At 37.6% G+C, this 17,417-nt stretch overlaps 1 protein-coding gene across 4 annotated transcripts in view; it reads left to right on the top strand.

The window, feature by feature from the left end:
* The window catches only part of DSCAM (DS cell adhesion molecule), a 427,035-nt gene that overhangs the window by 395,115 nt on the left and 14,503 nt on the right, over positions 1-17,417 (top strand). For all 4 annotated transcript variants that reach the window (XM_015882861.3, XM_085548372.1, XM_085548380.1 and 1 more), the window contains 4 exons: positions 5,086-5,201; positions 8,399-8,548; positions 12,247-12,444; positions 16,011-16,313. In XM_015882861.3, coding sequence (XP_015738347.2) covers positions 5,086-5,201; positions 8,399-8,548; positions 12,247-12,444; positions 16,011-16,313 — 767 coding nt within the window. The remainder of the gene's footprint in view (positions 1-5,085; positions 5,202-8,398; positions 8,549-12,246; positions 12,445-16,010; positions 16,314-17,417) is intronic.

Here is a 17,417-nt window from a genome sequence, read left to right as displayed (position 1 = left end):
ACTGAACATTTAAAACTGATGCATGTATTTGAAAATGAGATCAACAAGAGTTACTAAGTTCAAGAGATCTTTGATTAGCTAGAAAATCTTTTTATTTTTAAGCAGCACACTGAGAATGTCACAGATATTTCGTCAAATGAACTGTAGTAACCCATGAAAAATTTCATCTAATATGGTAAGAATACACTTACCGAAGATACGGTGACAGATGGTCTTAGTGTGAACTCAGCTCTGTGCCATCAGTCTGCAGATACATGTGTGTAGTCCCATTGATTTTAACAAGTCTGGTCATGGAGGTCAGGTCACGCTGTTCCTATTTGCAAGTTTGAAATCTGCTAGCAGTAGGTTGCACATCTAAGCAACTTCAAGAAGATATGCTGTGAAATACTTTCATGCAAAATAAATAAATAAAGGCATAGTTTAGCATATGCAGTGTGTCTGTTCCCTAAAGAAACTCAGTGTGGTCTGGTATAAAACTACTGGATGAAGATATTCACTCCCAGAGACGACTACACATAACACCTCTGCTATACTGGTAAACCTCTCCTTTAGCCCTGTTTTGACCCACCGGTTTTACCATCCCATCTAGAAAGCCATTTCAGAGTCACATTCCTCTGATACTTAGAAAGCTATTAAACTTCCAGCATAAGTGGCCCGTTTTCCCCTCTGCCAGCACTAACTGTGAGCTTATAGAGCTTTTTACCCTCACCATATAATACACTAGGAGAGCAGTCAGATTCTTGCTCAGTCTTTAGCTGAGAGCTGTCCTTCTACATAATTATCTGCATATCTATCTTTCTTTTTCCTTTTCCTTTCATCAACATTGAAATAAAATCAAGTCCCATTCCTTTATTTAAAAACTAATCTTGTTTTCATTAAATAGCTATATTTTATATTTCTCTAAGTGAGAATAAGGCAAATGAATATTAAAACAGAACTGCAGGGGAAATATGTGATATAGGATAAAGGGCATTTGGAAAAGCCTCATAACTTGAATCTTTCCAAGTGATGCTGTTTTGGGGAGCTTTCCACAGGTTACATTCTCAGGTTGATTCTGATATAGCTATGAAATAACTCGAACCCAAACCTGGGCCACCAGCTATCATTAGATCACAGAATCACAGAACTGTAGAGGCTGGAAGGGACTTTTAGAGATCATTGAGTCCAACCCCCCTGCAAAATAGGCCCCCTACAGCAGGCTGCACAGGTAGGTGTGTTCCTGAAAATTTAAGATATTAATAGTCAAAAGATAATAAAGATCCAAAGCAATAGTAAGCTATTATAAAGCTCCTGATGTCTTGTATCTTTTAGATTTCAACAAAATCTGCTGTGGTACACTTATCAAGAGAGAGAGTTGTGCCTTGTTTTGGACATGATGCAGAGAAGATGATTCCCTGCTTGCTAGGAAGGGGTGAGGGATAGAGAGAGCTATGCGTACCTTCCTCTTTGAGGAGATTTTTATGAGTGTGTGTAAAGCAGATTAAGAATAAAGCTTTAGTCTTTGCTTTGAAAGTTGCCAGCTTTGGCTGTTTAAGTCAAACCTCTGGGGGGCAGAGAAATCTCCAGCAGTTAGCAGTTTAACTGGAGCTGCACAACTTGTTGGCTGATACCTCAAATAAGCAAATAAAAATCCCTGCTTCTGTAAAACCACAGCTTTTTAATGACTCTTTGCAGTGAAAAGATAGATATAGCCAAGTCCTTTGTAGTAGTTCTCTGTGAATTAGTATAGAAATTGATTGAGCAGTCTAATTTTGAACACAGGGTGAGGAATATTTTCTACCTGAATATCCTTTTGTCTGACTGATTGTTTACACAATTTAGTTTTTGGTATATTTTTACAGCCACCAATGCAAATATAAAGCAGCGAGATGACTTAACTCTCTGCCAGCACCCAGAATGACATTATGGAAATCCACATTTAATCTCTTTATGTTTCTGGTGTGTTCTAACACTCCACTGTGGGTACGGACACTTTCAGTCACTCAGATCAGTTGTTTCTTTTTAATTAAAGATATAGAAATATTGTTTAATGAGGGGTAATTCTTTTGTCTATGCACATTTTTAAAATACATCACACACTGTACTTGCTCTGGAAAAGGGCTTGTTTATCCACAGACCATACATAAGAATTGTACTCTGTCAGACCCAAAGCAATAGGTGTATCCAAGTATCTGTCTATAATGTTGACCAAAAGAAGACTCTTAAGTAGAGTAAAAGACAACAGTAAATACATACCAACTCATTCCCCAGACAGGCTTCCAATCCCCAACAATTTGGAGCTCAGAGATTCACTGAAATATAGAGAATGAGCTGTATTACACAGAGACCCTTACAGAATCTGACAGGTAAAGAATAGCTGTAGTTTTGGAGTTCTATATCTGTAAGTGAACGAAAATGCAGGTAGATGCGGTTCCTCCCTCTAAAGAATTACGTGTTAGACTCCACGTGCACCAGATCGTTAAAAGTTTTAGAGGACTGGATTTTCCTAGGTTAGAAAACACTTGGGCACCGAACTTATATTGCAATCCTAAAAATCTCTGCTTTGCTGCCAAGTCCTGGAGGCACTTAATTGCTATTGGCACTTCAATTTGTTGTTTTTCATTTTAAGCTGAAAGTTGAGCTATTATGGTCTACAGATAATAATTTAAAATTCATCGACTAGAAAGAGATAGCGTGCTAATCAGCAGTGATCTTCTTGCCACTGCCAATTGCCTGTCCTGTGTTTGGACACTCCATGCCACTGTGCTTCTACATTGAGGAGAATTAATTAGACCAACACAAAAGAGAGATCACAGATGATGAAGCAAAACTCAAGATTAAGAGAGAATTCTCCTGAGTGTAGCAAGGCCTGGCTTTCACTTCTGACTTGAAAGATTTTCCTTGCATTTTGCACTAAACTCTCCCCGGAACCAAGAATGGATTCAGAGTTCTCTCTGGACAGGTGAGCAGTACACCTACAAAGATGTGGAAATGTCCTCCTGCCCTCTGTGGCCCAAACAATTATTTATGAATGGTCAAATACTTAGGAATAGTGGGGGTAGAGAACATCTGCACTGCAGAAATGCTTCTAGCTCTAAGCACGATCCCAAAGTCTGCATCCTCTGAGGAAAATATGTCATTTAATCACTTTGCCTCCTACATCTCTGGTGAACAGACAAAGGGTGAAGCAATGCATTTATTGGACTTGATTTTATACTGCATTAATTGTGTGTATATCTGATGCATATATCCAGAAATTATTGGATCATTGATTATTATTTGAAATTGAAAATCGTAAGTTCAGTTTTCTACTCGATCACAGGTTTGCTGTATGATTTTGGACAAGCTTAATGTAGCCTGACTTTCAAAGGGCATGGATTCAGGCATATTTGGTATTCAGATAACAGAAGTTTGCGATTCTCTTAATGTTTCTGTAGGTTGAGTAAAACCCAGTAGGAGAGTGGCTCCTAACCCATGCAGAGACTTTGCAGAGACTTCAAGAATATCACCGTGGAATTTATCTGCATTTTAGAATCCTAAATGTCTGTGAAAATTTATGTGCTTAATAAGACACTGCGACTACTATTTTCCACTGATTATATATAGAGACAAGTCTGGCAGCCATGGGTAGCTCGCCTGATATTTTGCTTTCAGAATGATTAAATGAGGCACCAGTTTTAGGCTGAATGCATTTCAGCTATCCATCTGTAATCATGGCAATGGTGCTGCCTGATCTCCAAAAAATAGAGACATTAAAGTCTGTGAGATGCCAAAGATAATGATTGTGCTGGGGATCACAAGAGCAGGGTAACAAAGAAGGTGAGAATCAGCCACAGAGGCATACCTGTGTGAATGGAAGATCTTAAATGTCTGTCAGAATTACTGACCATTGAGTGACAAGGAAATTCCTTATGAGAAGGACCTAGGGGAACCTCCCAGACCTGGAATAGTGAGGTAGAGATACAGCAGGAAGCTCAGGCAGATTATCTAGTAATGTGGGCTCATCCAGCATGCATCAGAGTACATTAAACTGAAGAGTAGAGGCCCTCACTCAGGAAAGTAGTGAGCTTATCATCAAGCAGCTTAATAGTCCTCTGAAGATTCCATTTATAACAATAATTCATTGCCAAAGGGGAATTAAACGGAGTGATTTACGGCTCCTTTACACCAGAAAATGAGCCTCCACTTGAATTTTAAAGCTCTTTGATATGTGATTACTTGGATCATACCGTTAGCTCATATAGCTCGACTTTCCTCAGCAACCCTACCTAAACCCTATATTCAGAAATATTTCTTCTCAAAAGGAGTAAATACATCTGAAAGGGCAAAAAGTTCCCGGGTTTTAGTGCAATCTGAAAATTTCCTGGTGCAAACTCTGTACTGGAAATGATTATAGCACTCCATTTTACTATGCAGTTTCATTTGCTTTTAGAAGACAGCTTATTTAAGAAGTCATTTTCTGGTACACAAACTTCAAAATGAAATTGTTTCAATTTACATGATGATAAAGTGATTGGTTTATATTCTTTTGTAGAATATTGCATCAATCAATTAGAAATAATCCATGAATGCAAGCAAGATTTGCAGTTTTACTCTCACAGCATCAATAGAACTAAAACCTTTATTTATTTTATGTAATCCCTAGCAATTTATTTGCTTTTTCATTTATCAGTTCTAGCAATATTTGAAATTAATCTAATGAAAAATAATGAAAATTTGAAAAATAATTAGAAGTTACAAGACATCATTTTCCTACCAAGCTGTTTGATCAGCTACATATTTCATTACTCACATTCATGAGGAATGGAAGAAAAGGTCAATTCTACAAATGTTTAATTAATTTCATTATATTGCAACACTTGAAGAAAACTGCATGAAGTTTTCAGATCACGGCTGAAACAAATAGACCAAATCTTTGTGCATTTTTCTAACACAAATTAATACCATATATTTGTTCTGAAGAGGGGCAAATAAGATGTATTAGTTTTATGCTGATTATGATTCCATTGTTTTTATTTTAAGCTGGACGTATTTATATTTAGTAAGCCTTCAAGTACCTTTTCAGTCAGGCTAAATCTTAATATGTTTGCCTTTCTTCTGTTTCAGCAAGAATACCAGGACATCAGACACACTTAACAAGCAGCAGCAAACACTGAGGATGCACATAGACATTCCCAGAGCACAGCTTCTGATTGAGGAGAGGGACACGATGGAGACCATTGGTAAACTCTCGCTGGGCTTATTTTTACTGGTTAATGTAACAGGTGCTTTAGGTAGACATCCTTTACCTCACACATTTCCCTTCTCTGCACACATCAAGAAAGAAGAGCTGCAGAATAATGTGTCACTTTTGAAAAATGAATAGTTTTTTTCTCCTCTTCGAATTACCTTCCGCTTTAAGTGGTCTCAATTCTATATTTAAAATAATTCAGGACATTAGGAAATTGAAACTGGTGGAAAGAACAGCCTGAAGAAAATGGAGACTGGCAGTTTAATTATTTTCATTTTGATTTCTCTTTTGGCCATGGCTAGTTGGCAGAATCATTGGCATTACTTATAAGGAAAATGATATTCAGAAATGACAACATTGGCATTCAAAGGTTTTGAACAACCATCTCCTAAAAGATACATACAACATATTGTATTCATCTTTTTGTATCAAATTATACGATCAATAGTTTGATTAGTTTTCAACTTCAGTGTATCTGTGCAAAATTCAAGTCAGAATGTTTCAGTTGTCAGAAAGCAATATTTCTCCTGTGGCTCGCATATAGCTGAAGTCTTACGTAAACAGATGTGTTTGCTTTTTCCAAATAGTCAAAACACAGCATGTTCCTGATCATGGCTTTATGTTTACATGCTGGAAAGACCCTCCAGAATGACTGATCGTACTGAATTTCCAACTTCTGTGGGTCAAAATCTATGCAGAAAAAGAAAATTGATGGTTGAGAATATAACAGTATCCCAGGGACTGTGTAGCTGGAGAAGCCACCCCAAACTGGGAGCAGCATCCCTCCATCTCCTACTCATACTTGTGCTAGGGGAGAGAGAAACTTCTTTGGCCCTATATCCTGTTTTACCTGAGGAAGTCCGGCATTGTGGCCTGTTAGTGCAGGGGATTTGAAGAAAAGGAGACCTATGCTTAAACTGAGAAACACTTTTTTTTGTTTTTACATTTAAATTTTACGTTTACCAATGTTTGCTGCTTTGTTGTAGTGTATTGTGCCAGACTTCATACTGAAGACAGGTTTTACTTTTGATCTACAATTTATTGCCAAGCAATAGATGGTTGTAGTAGAAAACCATTAGTACCTTAACTATAGCAGTGCGATTTGTGCCCTAGAAATAGCCAGTTCTGCTCAAACTGCTCAGAATAAGCAGTCAGTTTGGCAGGCTTTAACACAATTTGCTGCCAAGAAGCTTTATTTCCAACCTGAACAAGAGCTCATCTTCTGCCAGACAGAATAATTTGATTTCATAATGTTCTTTCTATTTATGGCCTTCTTTGGGTAAAAAATGCTCGATATGTTTTTGTGCAGAATTGTTCACATTAATAGTGTCTTGTCAACTTAAAAAATAAAAAAAATAAAAGCCCACAAAAAAAAAAAAACAACACAAAAACACCAAAAAAAAAAAAAATAAAAGCCCACACAAAAACACAACACAGGAACGCTTAAAAGAAGTGTATCAACCTCTGACTAACTGCATGGAAGCAGGGCCTCTAGAAATGTATTATATTTAGAGAGAGAGAGAATAGCATAGCAATCACTTTTTGTTGATTTTGTTACTGCTCAAATGGATAAAAAGATAAAGAATGCAAAAGAAAATATGATAGTGTGTGTATAATTGTTCTGTAAGCACAAATTCAATGGGAAATCTATCGTTGTTAAGCCTTCCACAATCAAGAAGATCAAATCTCTCTCTGAAGCAAACGAAATACAACTTGGTGGTCACAACTGAAAAAAAGTAAGTGCAGCATTGCACGGGCTTTCTGCAGGCAGCATGATCTGAGTAGAAATTTGATGAACGTATCTTTCTCCATAGAAAGGCAATAAGCAGCCAAACTGTATAGCAGTGAAGATCCATGCTCAGTCATTCTTTCCGGTCCCTCCAAAGGTCCAGATTCATCTCACACCCTTCCTTTCCGCTGACAGGAAAGCCCACAGTCAGCTGGTCTGACTGTATTGTGAGAAAATCATATGACTTGCATGAAGCTTCCCAGAGACTTTTTTTTAGACCTATGGTAGGTAGTGAAATTTGTTGCAGGAAGGACTCTGATTCAGAGAAAGATGGTAGGACTAAGTCTTCAGCTTCCAGAAGAGCAAAACACTGGACTAAAAGATGCTTAGTTGCCTTACAGTAGTAATTCCATTGTCTTCAGTGGGGTACTCAGTTGCTTAATCCCTAAAAAAAAATCCCTAAGACGAGTCTTAGGTCATGGTCATCCTTTTGTGAGATTCCCTCTGTGGAGAAAAAGCTGACTTGTAGAGGGTTAGTTAGCATCATTATCTGAAGACCTCCTTTTAGAAACACATGGGTGATTACACTGAGGACGTTACTAATTATGCTAATGAAAATAAATGAACTGAATATAAGCCTTATGTGGAGTGGCTGAGGGAGCTGGGATTGTTCAGTCTGGAGAAGAGGATGCTCAGGGGTGACCTTACCACTCACTCTCTTTGACTAACTTATCGCTCTCTTCAACTACCTGAAGGGAAGTTGAGGTGATGTGGGAATTGTCCTTTTCTCTCAAGTAAATAGCAATAGGACTAGAGGGAATGGCCCCAAGTGCACAAGGGGAGATTCAGCTTGGGCATTCGGAAATAACTCTAGTCCAAGAGAATGGTGAGGCAGTGGCACAGGCTGCTCAGGGAGGTAGTGGAATCACTGTCCATGGAGGTGTTCAAGAAACATGTAGATGTTTAACTGAGGGATGTGGTTTAGTGAGAAACATTGGTGATAGGTTGGACTGGATGATCTGAGAGGTCTTTTTCAACCTTGATGATTCTACAATTCTATGAACATATTGATGAAGGGATCAGTTGAGCTCTCCAAAATGAAGGGCAAGAGGGCAGCATTCAAAAGATGGAAAAGAAAGAATTATGGCTAAAACATTTATACAAAATTGAGCTTTAGATGGATGCTTAATGGCCTGTCTTGGTTACACAACTCCACGATTAAATAAAATGAGGAAAAATACACCTATTCTTTATTTTTTGTGAACTTTGAAATTTAACCTAGAAATTCCCAAGCTGCTGTTCACACTTCAAAACCATCTTCAGCCCTGCACAGAGGTGAGGGCTTCCACTGTCTTTGGTGAAGCCCAGCTGAAAATAAGTTTGGGAACTTACACAAAAGCTGTTATGTGAACAAAAATGAAATCCATTTTTCAAAATCTGATGGGTACTTTTGCTTGCAGATGACAGATCCACGGTTCTATTAACTGATGCTGACTTTGGAGAGACATCTAAGCAGAAGTCACTGACTGTCACCCACACTGTACATTACCAGTCTGTGTCACAAGCTACAGGACCATTGGTGGATGTCTCTGATGCCCGGCCAGGAACAAGTAAGCTATTCTATTTAAGAGAATATGTTATCTGGGAAATAGAAAGTGGTAAGAAAATGAATGTGGTGCTCCTGCATCCTTATGGGGTTTTCTCTGAAAGCTGTGAGAAATCTATTTAGGTCAGGAGAGAACATTTCTTGTACAATTGAATTTAGTGATTTAATATGGTAAAAATTGTGTATGTATCTGTAATGTAGGTGTAATTTGAAATAGTTCATACTTGACTTTAATAAAACCAAGTGCCTGGTGGATTTTAATTTCTAGAATGGATTGAGTAAATTAGCTTAATGGCTTTTAATGCCTCTTCTTTTTTTTTTTTTTTATATATATATATATATTTAGTGAGCAATGCATATTGTATTTCAAAATAAGTTTTCCTTCCTTACTTCTCCATTAGGGAAGAAATGAATTTCTCATTATTGCTTTTCTGAAAAAGTCATATTTCCAGTTTTAGTTATTATGGTAAATTATTTTTTCCCGGATATCTTCAGACTGAGTTATTCTTATAGTGATTAAAAGCTATAATAAATTAATATACTTCTGCAATCCCTCCTTCTTAATTTCTTTCATGAATGTATCCCATATCTATGCAAATAAAAAAGAAATTGACCAGATGGAATATATATAAACTATGAACATTACAGTAATACAGTTCACTAGCAGCATGCAATCTGTGAAATCTCTGGGATTATTTTCATCTCCAGGCAGATTCAGAATTTGTTTCCTTGGTGAGCCTGGTGAACATAAATGCTGAAAATTCATTTGTGTGTCACTTAAAATGAAGATTATTTAAGAAATCTTCATTTAGTCTTCATTACCACAACAGTCTTTATAAATGACAGCTGCTGTAGTTCTGACCTTGCTGATTTTCTAATTCTGTTAGTTTTAAATTATGGTTCATTATTTCTTGAGAATTAGATTAGTGCCATCATGTAGAATTCTTCTTTTTGTCTATGGCGAGTCGTGACATTTGCATTAGGAAACTCAAAGTACCTTTATTTTTCTTCTGGAACAAATCTTTTCTCCCCCCTTTAGTCCATGAGCACTCTGGAAAATCTACCTGGTAAGAGCAAAAAACTAAAATAAAATCATCCAGAGTTTTGCTACATGGATAGATCAAATTTGGATGAGCAGCCAATTTGCAGTCCATCCATCCATCCTTTTTCCTACCTTTTCTATTAAGGAAAGATGTACCACTCCAAAATTACCTGCCTGTCCCAGAAGACTATAGCACTGGTTTCTTCCATTCCTTATTTCTTTATATGCAGTTATGTGCTTCAGTCCACTGGATACAGGGAGAAACTTCCTTCAAATTGAACTGGGGCTTAACTCGTTAGTAGGAGCATGATGTGTGTTAAGCCCAGCTTTGGAAAGTGAAATTCACCCACACTTTTGTTATTTGTAAAGACTTGAATGTCTGAGCTGGGTTAAAGACTTTTCTGTAGCATTCTCTGGACTTGAGATGCTAATGTGGCTTTGTGAGAAACTACTACAATATTTGTAAAGCTGCTTGTGCAGGGCACATGGCTCAGATTGCAAACATGCCTGTCTAAGCACACTCAGACCCAGTGGTTGCCAGATTTTCCCTTACAGCTATTTCCAAGTTGTTGTGTAGCTCTTTTATATTTATGAACCTTTTTGTTTCATGAATCTTTTTGTTGCTCACCTCAGCATTCTGCACTTTTGTTTCAGCATGTGACAGCAGTGGTATCTTAACAGCTGAGGCACCAGATGCGTTCTGTTTTCCATCACATGGGCAGTGGAGCTTGCTGAGTCCTGGCCACAGAGTCTCTTCTGCTGGCACGCAGCTCAGCACATGCTCAGCAGGACCAGCACTGACCTCTTGCGTGCCGGCAGCAGGCTCTCCCACCCTCCTCCAAATTGTGGGTGAAGACCTAGTGAGTCAGAGCATCAGAGAATGGTTGGGGTTGGAAGGCACTTCTGGCCCAACACATCTCCAGCAGGGACACTCAGAACAGGGTGTCCAGGCCTATATGCAGGCAGCTTCTGAAGATCTCCAAGCAGGAAATTTCAGTTGCTGGTCAGATAGTGCTAGTGCTCGGGCACCCTCACAGCACAGAAGTGATTCTTAATGGTCAGACGGAGCCTCTTTTGCTCCAGTTTGATCCCATTGCCTATCGTCTTATATTGGGCACTACTGGAAAGAGCCTGACTTCGCATTCTCTATTCCTCTGACAAGATATTGATGAGAACCCTGTTCACTGTGCCTTCTCTGCCCCAAACCAAACAGTCCCGGCACCATACCCTATGCTTTCCCACCAGCACTCTCACATTCTTTATGACTTCCCTTGGAGCAGGTACATCTGCTCACTCCTGGCCATGCAGCAGCCACATGCCAGCTTCCCACAGCTACTACTACCGATGTTTCATACTGACAGACTACACTGGGCGTGTTGTGCCAAATGTGCTTTTGGATGCTATCCATGTGAAGCTGTTATGTGCTGCAGAACCAGCAGGATCAATTAGCAGTGGCACTAAGTTCATGTTTTTCCACTGTTGTTGAGGGGAGAAGATGTGAAATATGAAAAAGAACAAACCATAAGTGGTCTGTTACCTCTTTACATATTCTTACTGGGAATCCTTAGGCAGAAGAAATGCTCAGAGTCATTATCTGGGTCTTGTTGGCTTTATTTTCTTTAAATTGCTTCTGCTAAAGTCTGTTACCTCGAAGACTGACAAGTGCACTATTTGAATGTCAAAGAACATTTGCATAGATTTGAATTTTTCATTTCTAATATCCTTTCTCTCTATTGTTAGCAATATCATTTCAAAAGCTGCTAAAAGAATTTTTTTTCAGTGCTGATTTAGTCACTCTTTTTGCCTAATAATGTTGTGGGTATTTCTTCTATTCTGCTTGCTTTCTTAGGTACCAGCCTCACTTTTACAGAAGAATTATTTGTTAACATAGAGGCCAGTTTTGGTAGACAATTAATTTTCACTCTGGTGGTCACCAGATTTTCTTTTGGGCAATAATATATATTGCTGAGCTTACATGAGTAGTAATAGATTTTTTAAAGATTAAGACATTTTACGTATTTACTTAATCAAAAATGGTCAAATCTTTATGATCCTGTCACTGCTGAAACTCTGAGGGCTCTGATATAGGCTATGTCTTAAGTCCTGACTACTTGAAAATATCTGGGATCTGTAGCTGATCAGAGCCATATTAAGGTATTAGTGAAGTGGCTGGGATAGGAAACTATGCCACCACATTTCTGAGCACATGTTGTTAGAAACAGAGCAGTTGCATGGTCCAGGAGGCTTCTGAGGACACATCTATGCTAATTTACCCAAGAATTCACTTAAGATGTGGTGTGAAATCCCTGACCGGGTCTATTTGCCATGTGCTTTTCCACTTCTTAGTGGTTTTGGTACCTGAGAACTACTTACGTTGGAGTAATGACCATGTCAGTGGGAGTCTGGTAGGTTTCTCCCTTTTTTAAATATATGCTTCCTTTAAAAAGAGTGCATAAAAAAAAAAAATAAAAAAAAATTGCTAGCTTCTTTATAATAAACAATTTTTTTCAAATTGAATGAACTGAATTAATGAATTAATTCATTTTTCTACAAAGAACGTTCCATATCCTTTATTAACCAACACGAGTGGCCAGTCCCTTCTGAGAGGGATTGTTTTATTATCTATTCAGTAGCAAAGACCCTCTCTGTTACTATTGCAGATCCTACCACAAGGAGGAGTGCCAAAACCGGACCCACAGCTCGCAATCGCTATGCTAGTCAGTGGACCCTCAACAGACCTCACCCCACCATATCAGCTCATACCCTCACCACAGACTGGAGGCTGCCCACCCCTAGGCCAGCAGGATCTGTGGACAAGGAAAGCGATAGCTACAGCGTCAGCCCCTCACAGGACACAGGTATGGGGCTACCTTCAATAGTGTTCTTGGTCCATTATATATTTCATTTGGTGCTTAGGTGCTGCTATTTATTCCTTGCTAGGGTGTGGTTTTTTTTTTCAGTAGGCTATTTATAACAGTTGCCATAACTGCATATAGTTCTAGTGAAAACAAATAGTGTTACCTTAGTTTTTCATGCTACGTGCATAATGGAATTCTTTGAAAGTGATGGTAGTAATTTTTCTGATTGCCAAAGCTCTATATTTCCCGTGTCTGAAGGAAAAAGTAGAATTTTCTGCATAAAATGGCATTGACCAGGAAGGTCAATTACCAAACAAGAGTACACCTTGATCAGAGGTCAAGACTTGTTTGTTTGTTTGTTTCCCTAGCCATATAATATGTTTGTAGGGGTAGTCTAAGCTGAAAATAAAAGGAGAGGGGAACTTTTGAGTCCAAACCAAAATCCTTACAAAACACTAAATATTGTAGTATCCAGCTCTGAGTTTTCTGAGAAACAACATAGTTTTTGTTCTCTAGATGTAAGTGGAGAGAAACTGAATACACATTCTGCCTGTCTTCACTTCTTCTTGGTATATTGACATTGCAAATGGAATTGTAATGGAAAAATAAAGCTTTCTCCTTCTGCCTACTCCAAACCACTGACAAAATTACAGGGCAAATAAATGAATAGATGATCATACAGAAGAATAGTTAGAAAGCAAATCTAATAAATGTTACATTTGAATAAAAGGTAAAATATTTTTTAAATGTAGACCTGACAGAAATGAATCTGTGCATATTCTGGCTTCCCCACAAGGAATTGCTTATCTCATCTTCTGATCTGGGAGAAAAAAAAATGTGGGTTGTGTAAAAGAGTTGTGTATTTGAGAGAGAGCAGTAGATGCAACTGGCCTTTCACCATAAATAAATAAATAAATAGATAGATAGATAAATAAATAAATAAATAAATAAATAAATAGATTGTATATGATTGTATATATATGCATATACTTATATAAAATATATATTACTATTTGCATTCTCTCCTTAGGAACAGGGATCTGATTTCTCTTGCATTCAGTAGGGTTGAAATTCTCATCTCTTCAGAATTCATTCTCTTAAACTTGCAGACCACTATGTTGTTTTCATAGAGTAATGCCACTCAACAGATATCTCCAGCCAACTAACAAACTTCTCATTGATTTCTTCAGGTAGAAGTATCGTGAGTCTTTGGAAGGGTTTTAACAGCTGTATGTAATAATGATAATAATATAAATAAATATAAATATAAATATAAATATAAATATAAATATAAATATAAATATAAATATAAATATAAATATAAATATAAATATAAATATAAATAGTAGGTGTTATCTCAGGAACACTTACTATAGACATTCCAGATTTCAGGTGTGCTTGCTTTTTGTCACCCAAGGTCATTTTCCAGCGAGCATAGCCAAGGGCAGGGAATTCAGTTTGCTGTCTAGTTTAATTGACAAACTACATGCAATTTTGTAAACAGACTTCATTGCCTATGTTTAAGCGTCACTACTCTCCTACTCCTTGTCTGCCCTTGAACACACGGTGATTTATGTAATTGATCTTGAGCTTTAGATCATGTTCAAGAAAGGATTCCTTGCGGCAAAATGTAGCTGTAATATGTCTCTTCATCTCTCGGGAAAGAACAGAATCAGTGTAACATGAGTACTTCAGATGTTTAAAATTTCCAAGTAAACTCAAATAAACCACACAGTATGCGTAGCCAAATTATGTTTTCAGTGATCAAGTGAACTAATGTACACCTTTGATCACTTTTCCCATACTATGTTCAGATTTGTGAATCCAGTTGATGTCATTGATATTTGGCAGAATTTAGCTTTTTTTGTCAAAATTATTCCAACTTTACACAGTAGTAGTTTTAAAGCTTAGTAGGAATGTCTTGTAGCAATTCATATCTGTAATTAATTTCAGGTATTGTAATTAGAGGCCATTATATATTTTCTTATGAAATTAAACTTCTTTTAAATCTGGGCTTGGATGAACTTTCATTGTATCTAAAGTAGACGTAAAGTTCAAGCAGGCCTTCCTGGAACATCTGCCCCAGGGTTTGGAATATGAGTCTTCATGGATCAAACTGGGAGTGCTGCACGTAAACATCACCATCATCTTTACAGACACTGCTTCAGACCGCTGGGAAACAGCAGCCTCCCAGGAGTTTCCAGTTGATAAGAAATTTGAAAAGACGTTGTTTTGGTCTGATTTACAAATCAAATGTGAAAAACAGAATGATGTTTCTGGGCAAGGGAGTGAGAAGTGAATTAAAAAAGAAAAGCTTTGCTGAAGTTCTGGCCAGCTCAAAATCTTAAGCAAGTTACAGCATATTGTTGAAACACTTGTCATTTTAAATAATGCATGGTCTTGTTTGCAAATAGCAGGACTGTCCTTTTTGTGCAATGAAAACTGTTGCAAGGATTCTAGAATACAGTAAAAAGATGAAGATCTGCAATAACAACACCGTTGCCTCTAGCTGCTACAGGATTCCCATTTCTATGAATTAGCAATTGTATTAAGCCTGTTTATTGCACATCACTAATAATGTCTGGAACTGCACAGATCTTTTAAGAAAATATGACCTCTGCCCAAGGAGTTTTTGAAAGTTCTCTTCTAGCCTACAGAAGTAGAAGTGTGATGGGTGCAACAGATCAGTTATTTGGCCCCATAACAAAGCAGAAACCAGTGCTATGTTTCCAGAATGTTTTTTAATATATCAGTAGCTATTCACTTCTTCAATAATAGTGTTTGTTTAAGTTGATGTTCTTAGAAACTTACCAGCAAAAAGAACAGCTTCTAGGTCACAATAGCCCATGTGTCAAATATGAAGTCCCCATTAACTTCAACAGCATTGGAAAAAGTGCTTGAATCACTGTAGGTTCATAGCTACTGAACAGCATTGCTTTCTTAAGATCATTTGTTCTGTATGAAAGGAGTTAGTTAGCATTTCACCTGGTGTCTAAACTGGGCATAGGTATCTCAGAGTCACTGTCTTTTTATTTGACCTTTGTTCTCAGGGATTTATTTATTTTTTTAAAGTGTAAGCATGAAACAGATGTAAAAAGACTCTTTTCTCATGCAGATGTCACCCCTCAGAAATATCTCAGATTCACTAAAAGGATAATGTTAAGAGACAGCTTCGAGTTTTGCTAAATCTGTTCTCCGAGTTTCTAACATTTTTAAGGCATTTAACTTTTAGAGAAATTATTTTCGTGTATATATATATATATGTATATATATATATATATATAACCTTTCCCATGCATTAAAGGTTACTTCTTCTTAACTACCAAGTTGGTACTAAATCACATAATGCTGCTAGCAGAACAAGACTTCACTTTAGATTTTCTGTAGTTATCAAGCTACTGACTAAAAATTTTACAGACATTTACAGTGAAGCGAACTAATTCAAATCAACTGGATCATTTCAAAGGTTCTGCATTTTATTAAGAAGCACTGTCACATTCTTCTCTTTTATTTGAAAAGAGATTATGTCAATGTTTTCTTTCATTTTTCATGTTTCTGGTGTACAGATCGAGCAAGAAGCAGCATGGTCTCCACAGAAAGTGCCTCCTCAACATATGAAGAGCTAGCAAGAGCATATGAGCATGCTAAAATGGAAGAGCAGCTGAGACATGCCAAGTTCACCATTACAGAATGCTTCATATCAGACACATCATCGGAGCAGCTCACGGCAGGGACTAATGACTACACAGACAGTCTGACCTCAAGCACGCCGTCAGAGTCGGGGATTTGCAGGTTTACCGCATCCCCTCCCAAACCTCAGGATGGAGGGCGAGTGATGAACATGGCCGTTCCAAAGGCACATCGGCCAGGTGAGACGTTAGAGGTAACATTTCAGTTCTTGAGGCAAGCGTTTCACTCTGTGCCTAGGCTGGTTAATAAGACAGGTACCTCGCAGGAAAGAAAGAAATAAGGCTCACAATATATCCTGTAAGTATTTCGAGATAATTGATTTTTATCCCAGTTAATATAATGTTTGAGTAAATACATTCTCTCATATGCAATAAAAGGAGCTTGGAAGTTTAGGAATAGAGAGACACAGTCTAGGACATTAAATTCACTCCTGTACAGCTGCAGCCATCAGGCAAATAAAACTTTCTGGGCGAAAAAATACCATATGCCCATCTCCAGCTCAAGCCACCCACTAATAAAACATGTCTTACAGCAATAATTTCTGTGTCAGAGCAAAATTTGCTATCAGAACACTTTGTGAAGACAGATTGTAGAAGATGCACTATCTCTCCTGCCTTGTAGCTTGTTGAGGATATAATATCCCTTTAGTAATGCTATTGAGCTGTTACACTCTCTGACATTTCAAAAAATGAAGTTAGGTTTGTCTAAAGGGGGAAAAATAAAACAATAACAACAATAAATACAATGCAAGAGCTCAAGGGATATGGAACCTTATACCTTCAGAAAAATTCAGACCCCACTCTGGCTTCTTACTGACTGAAGGTACCTTAGAGACATCCGTGTAGAAGGCTCAATCATATTTCCAGTTCAAAAAGAATGCTGCTTCTAGTGATAATCTAGTGCCCAACAGTATAGGTAGATTATTTGTGATACTCTGAGATCAAGTATGTTACTAAACTTCCCAGAAAATATGTGAGTTTCTTTTACAGAATACATTATGTGACCTCAGGAAGAAGGGTTCTAATTGGGAAAACCACAATTATATTTATGTGCTTACTGAAAACATTATTTCTTTTATTTTATTTATTATTGCATATACATTTGCCACCATGGGTGAAGCTACTTTTATACAAAGGAAGTAAGTAGTAGTGCTGATACATGTGAAAAAGAATAGTGAGTAGATTGTGATCTTTTGCTTAATGTGCACTTTAAATGAAAGTAGATGTTCAGGCGACAGAGGAATGGAAGACAGACAGTGGCACCAGGAAGGTCATTTGAAAGCA

The sequence above is a fragment of the Coturnix japonica genome, chromosome 1 (genome assembly GCF_054131305.1).
Source record: "Coturnix japonica strain WE chromosome 1, WE-NBRP24, whole genome shotgun sequence".
Lineage (NCBI taxonomy): Eukaryota > Metazoa > Chordata > Aves > Galliformes > Phasianidae > Coturnix > Coturnix japonica.
This window is presented reverse-complemented; position numbering and strand designations above follow the sequence as displayed.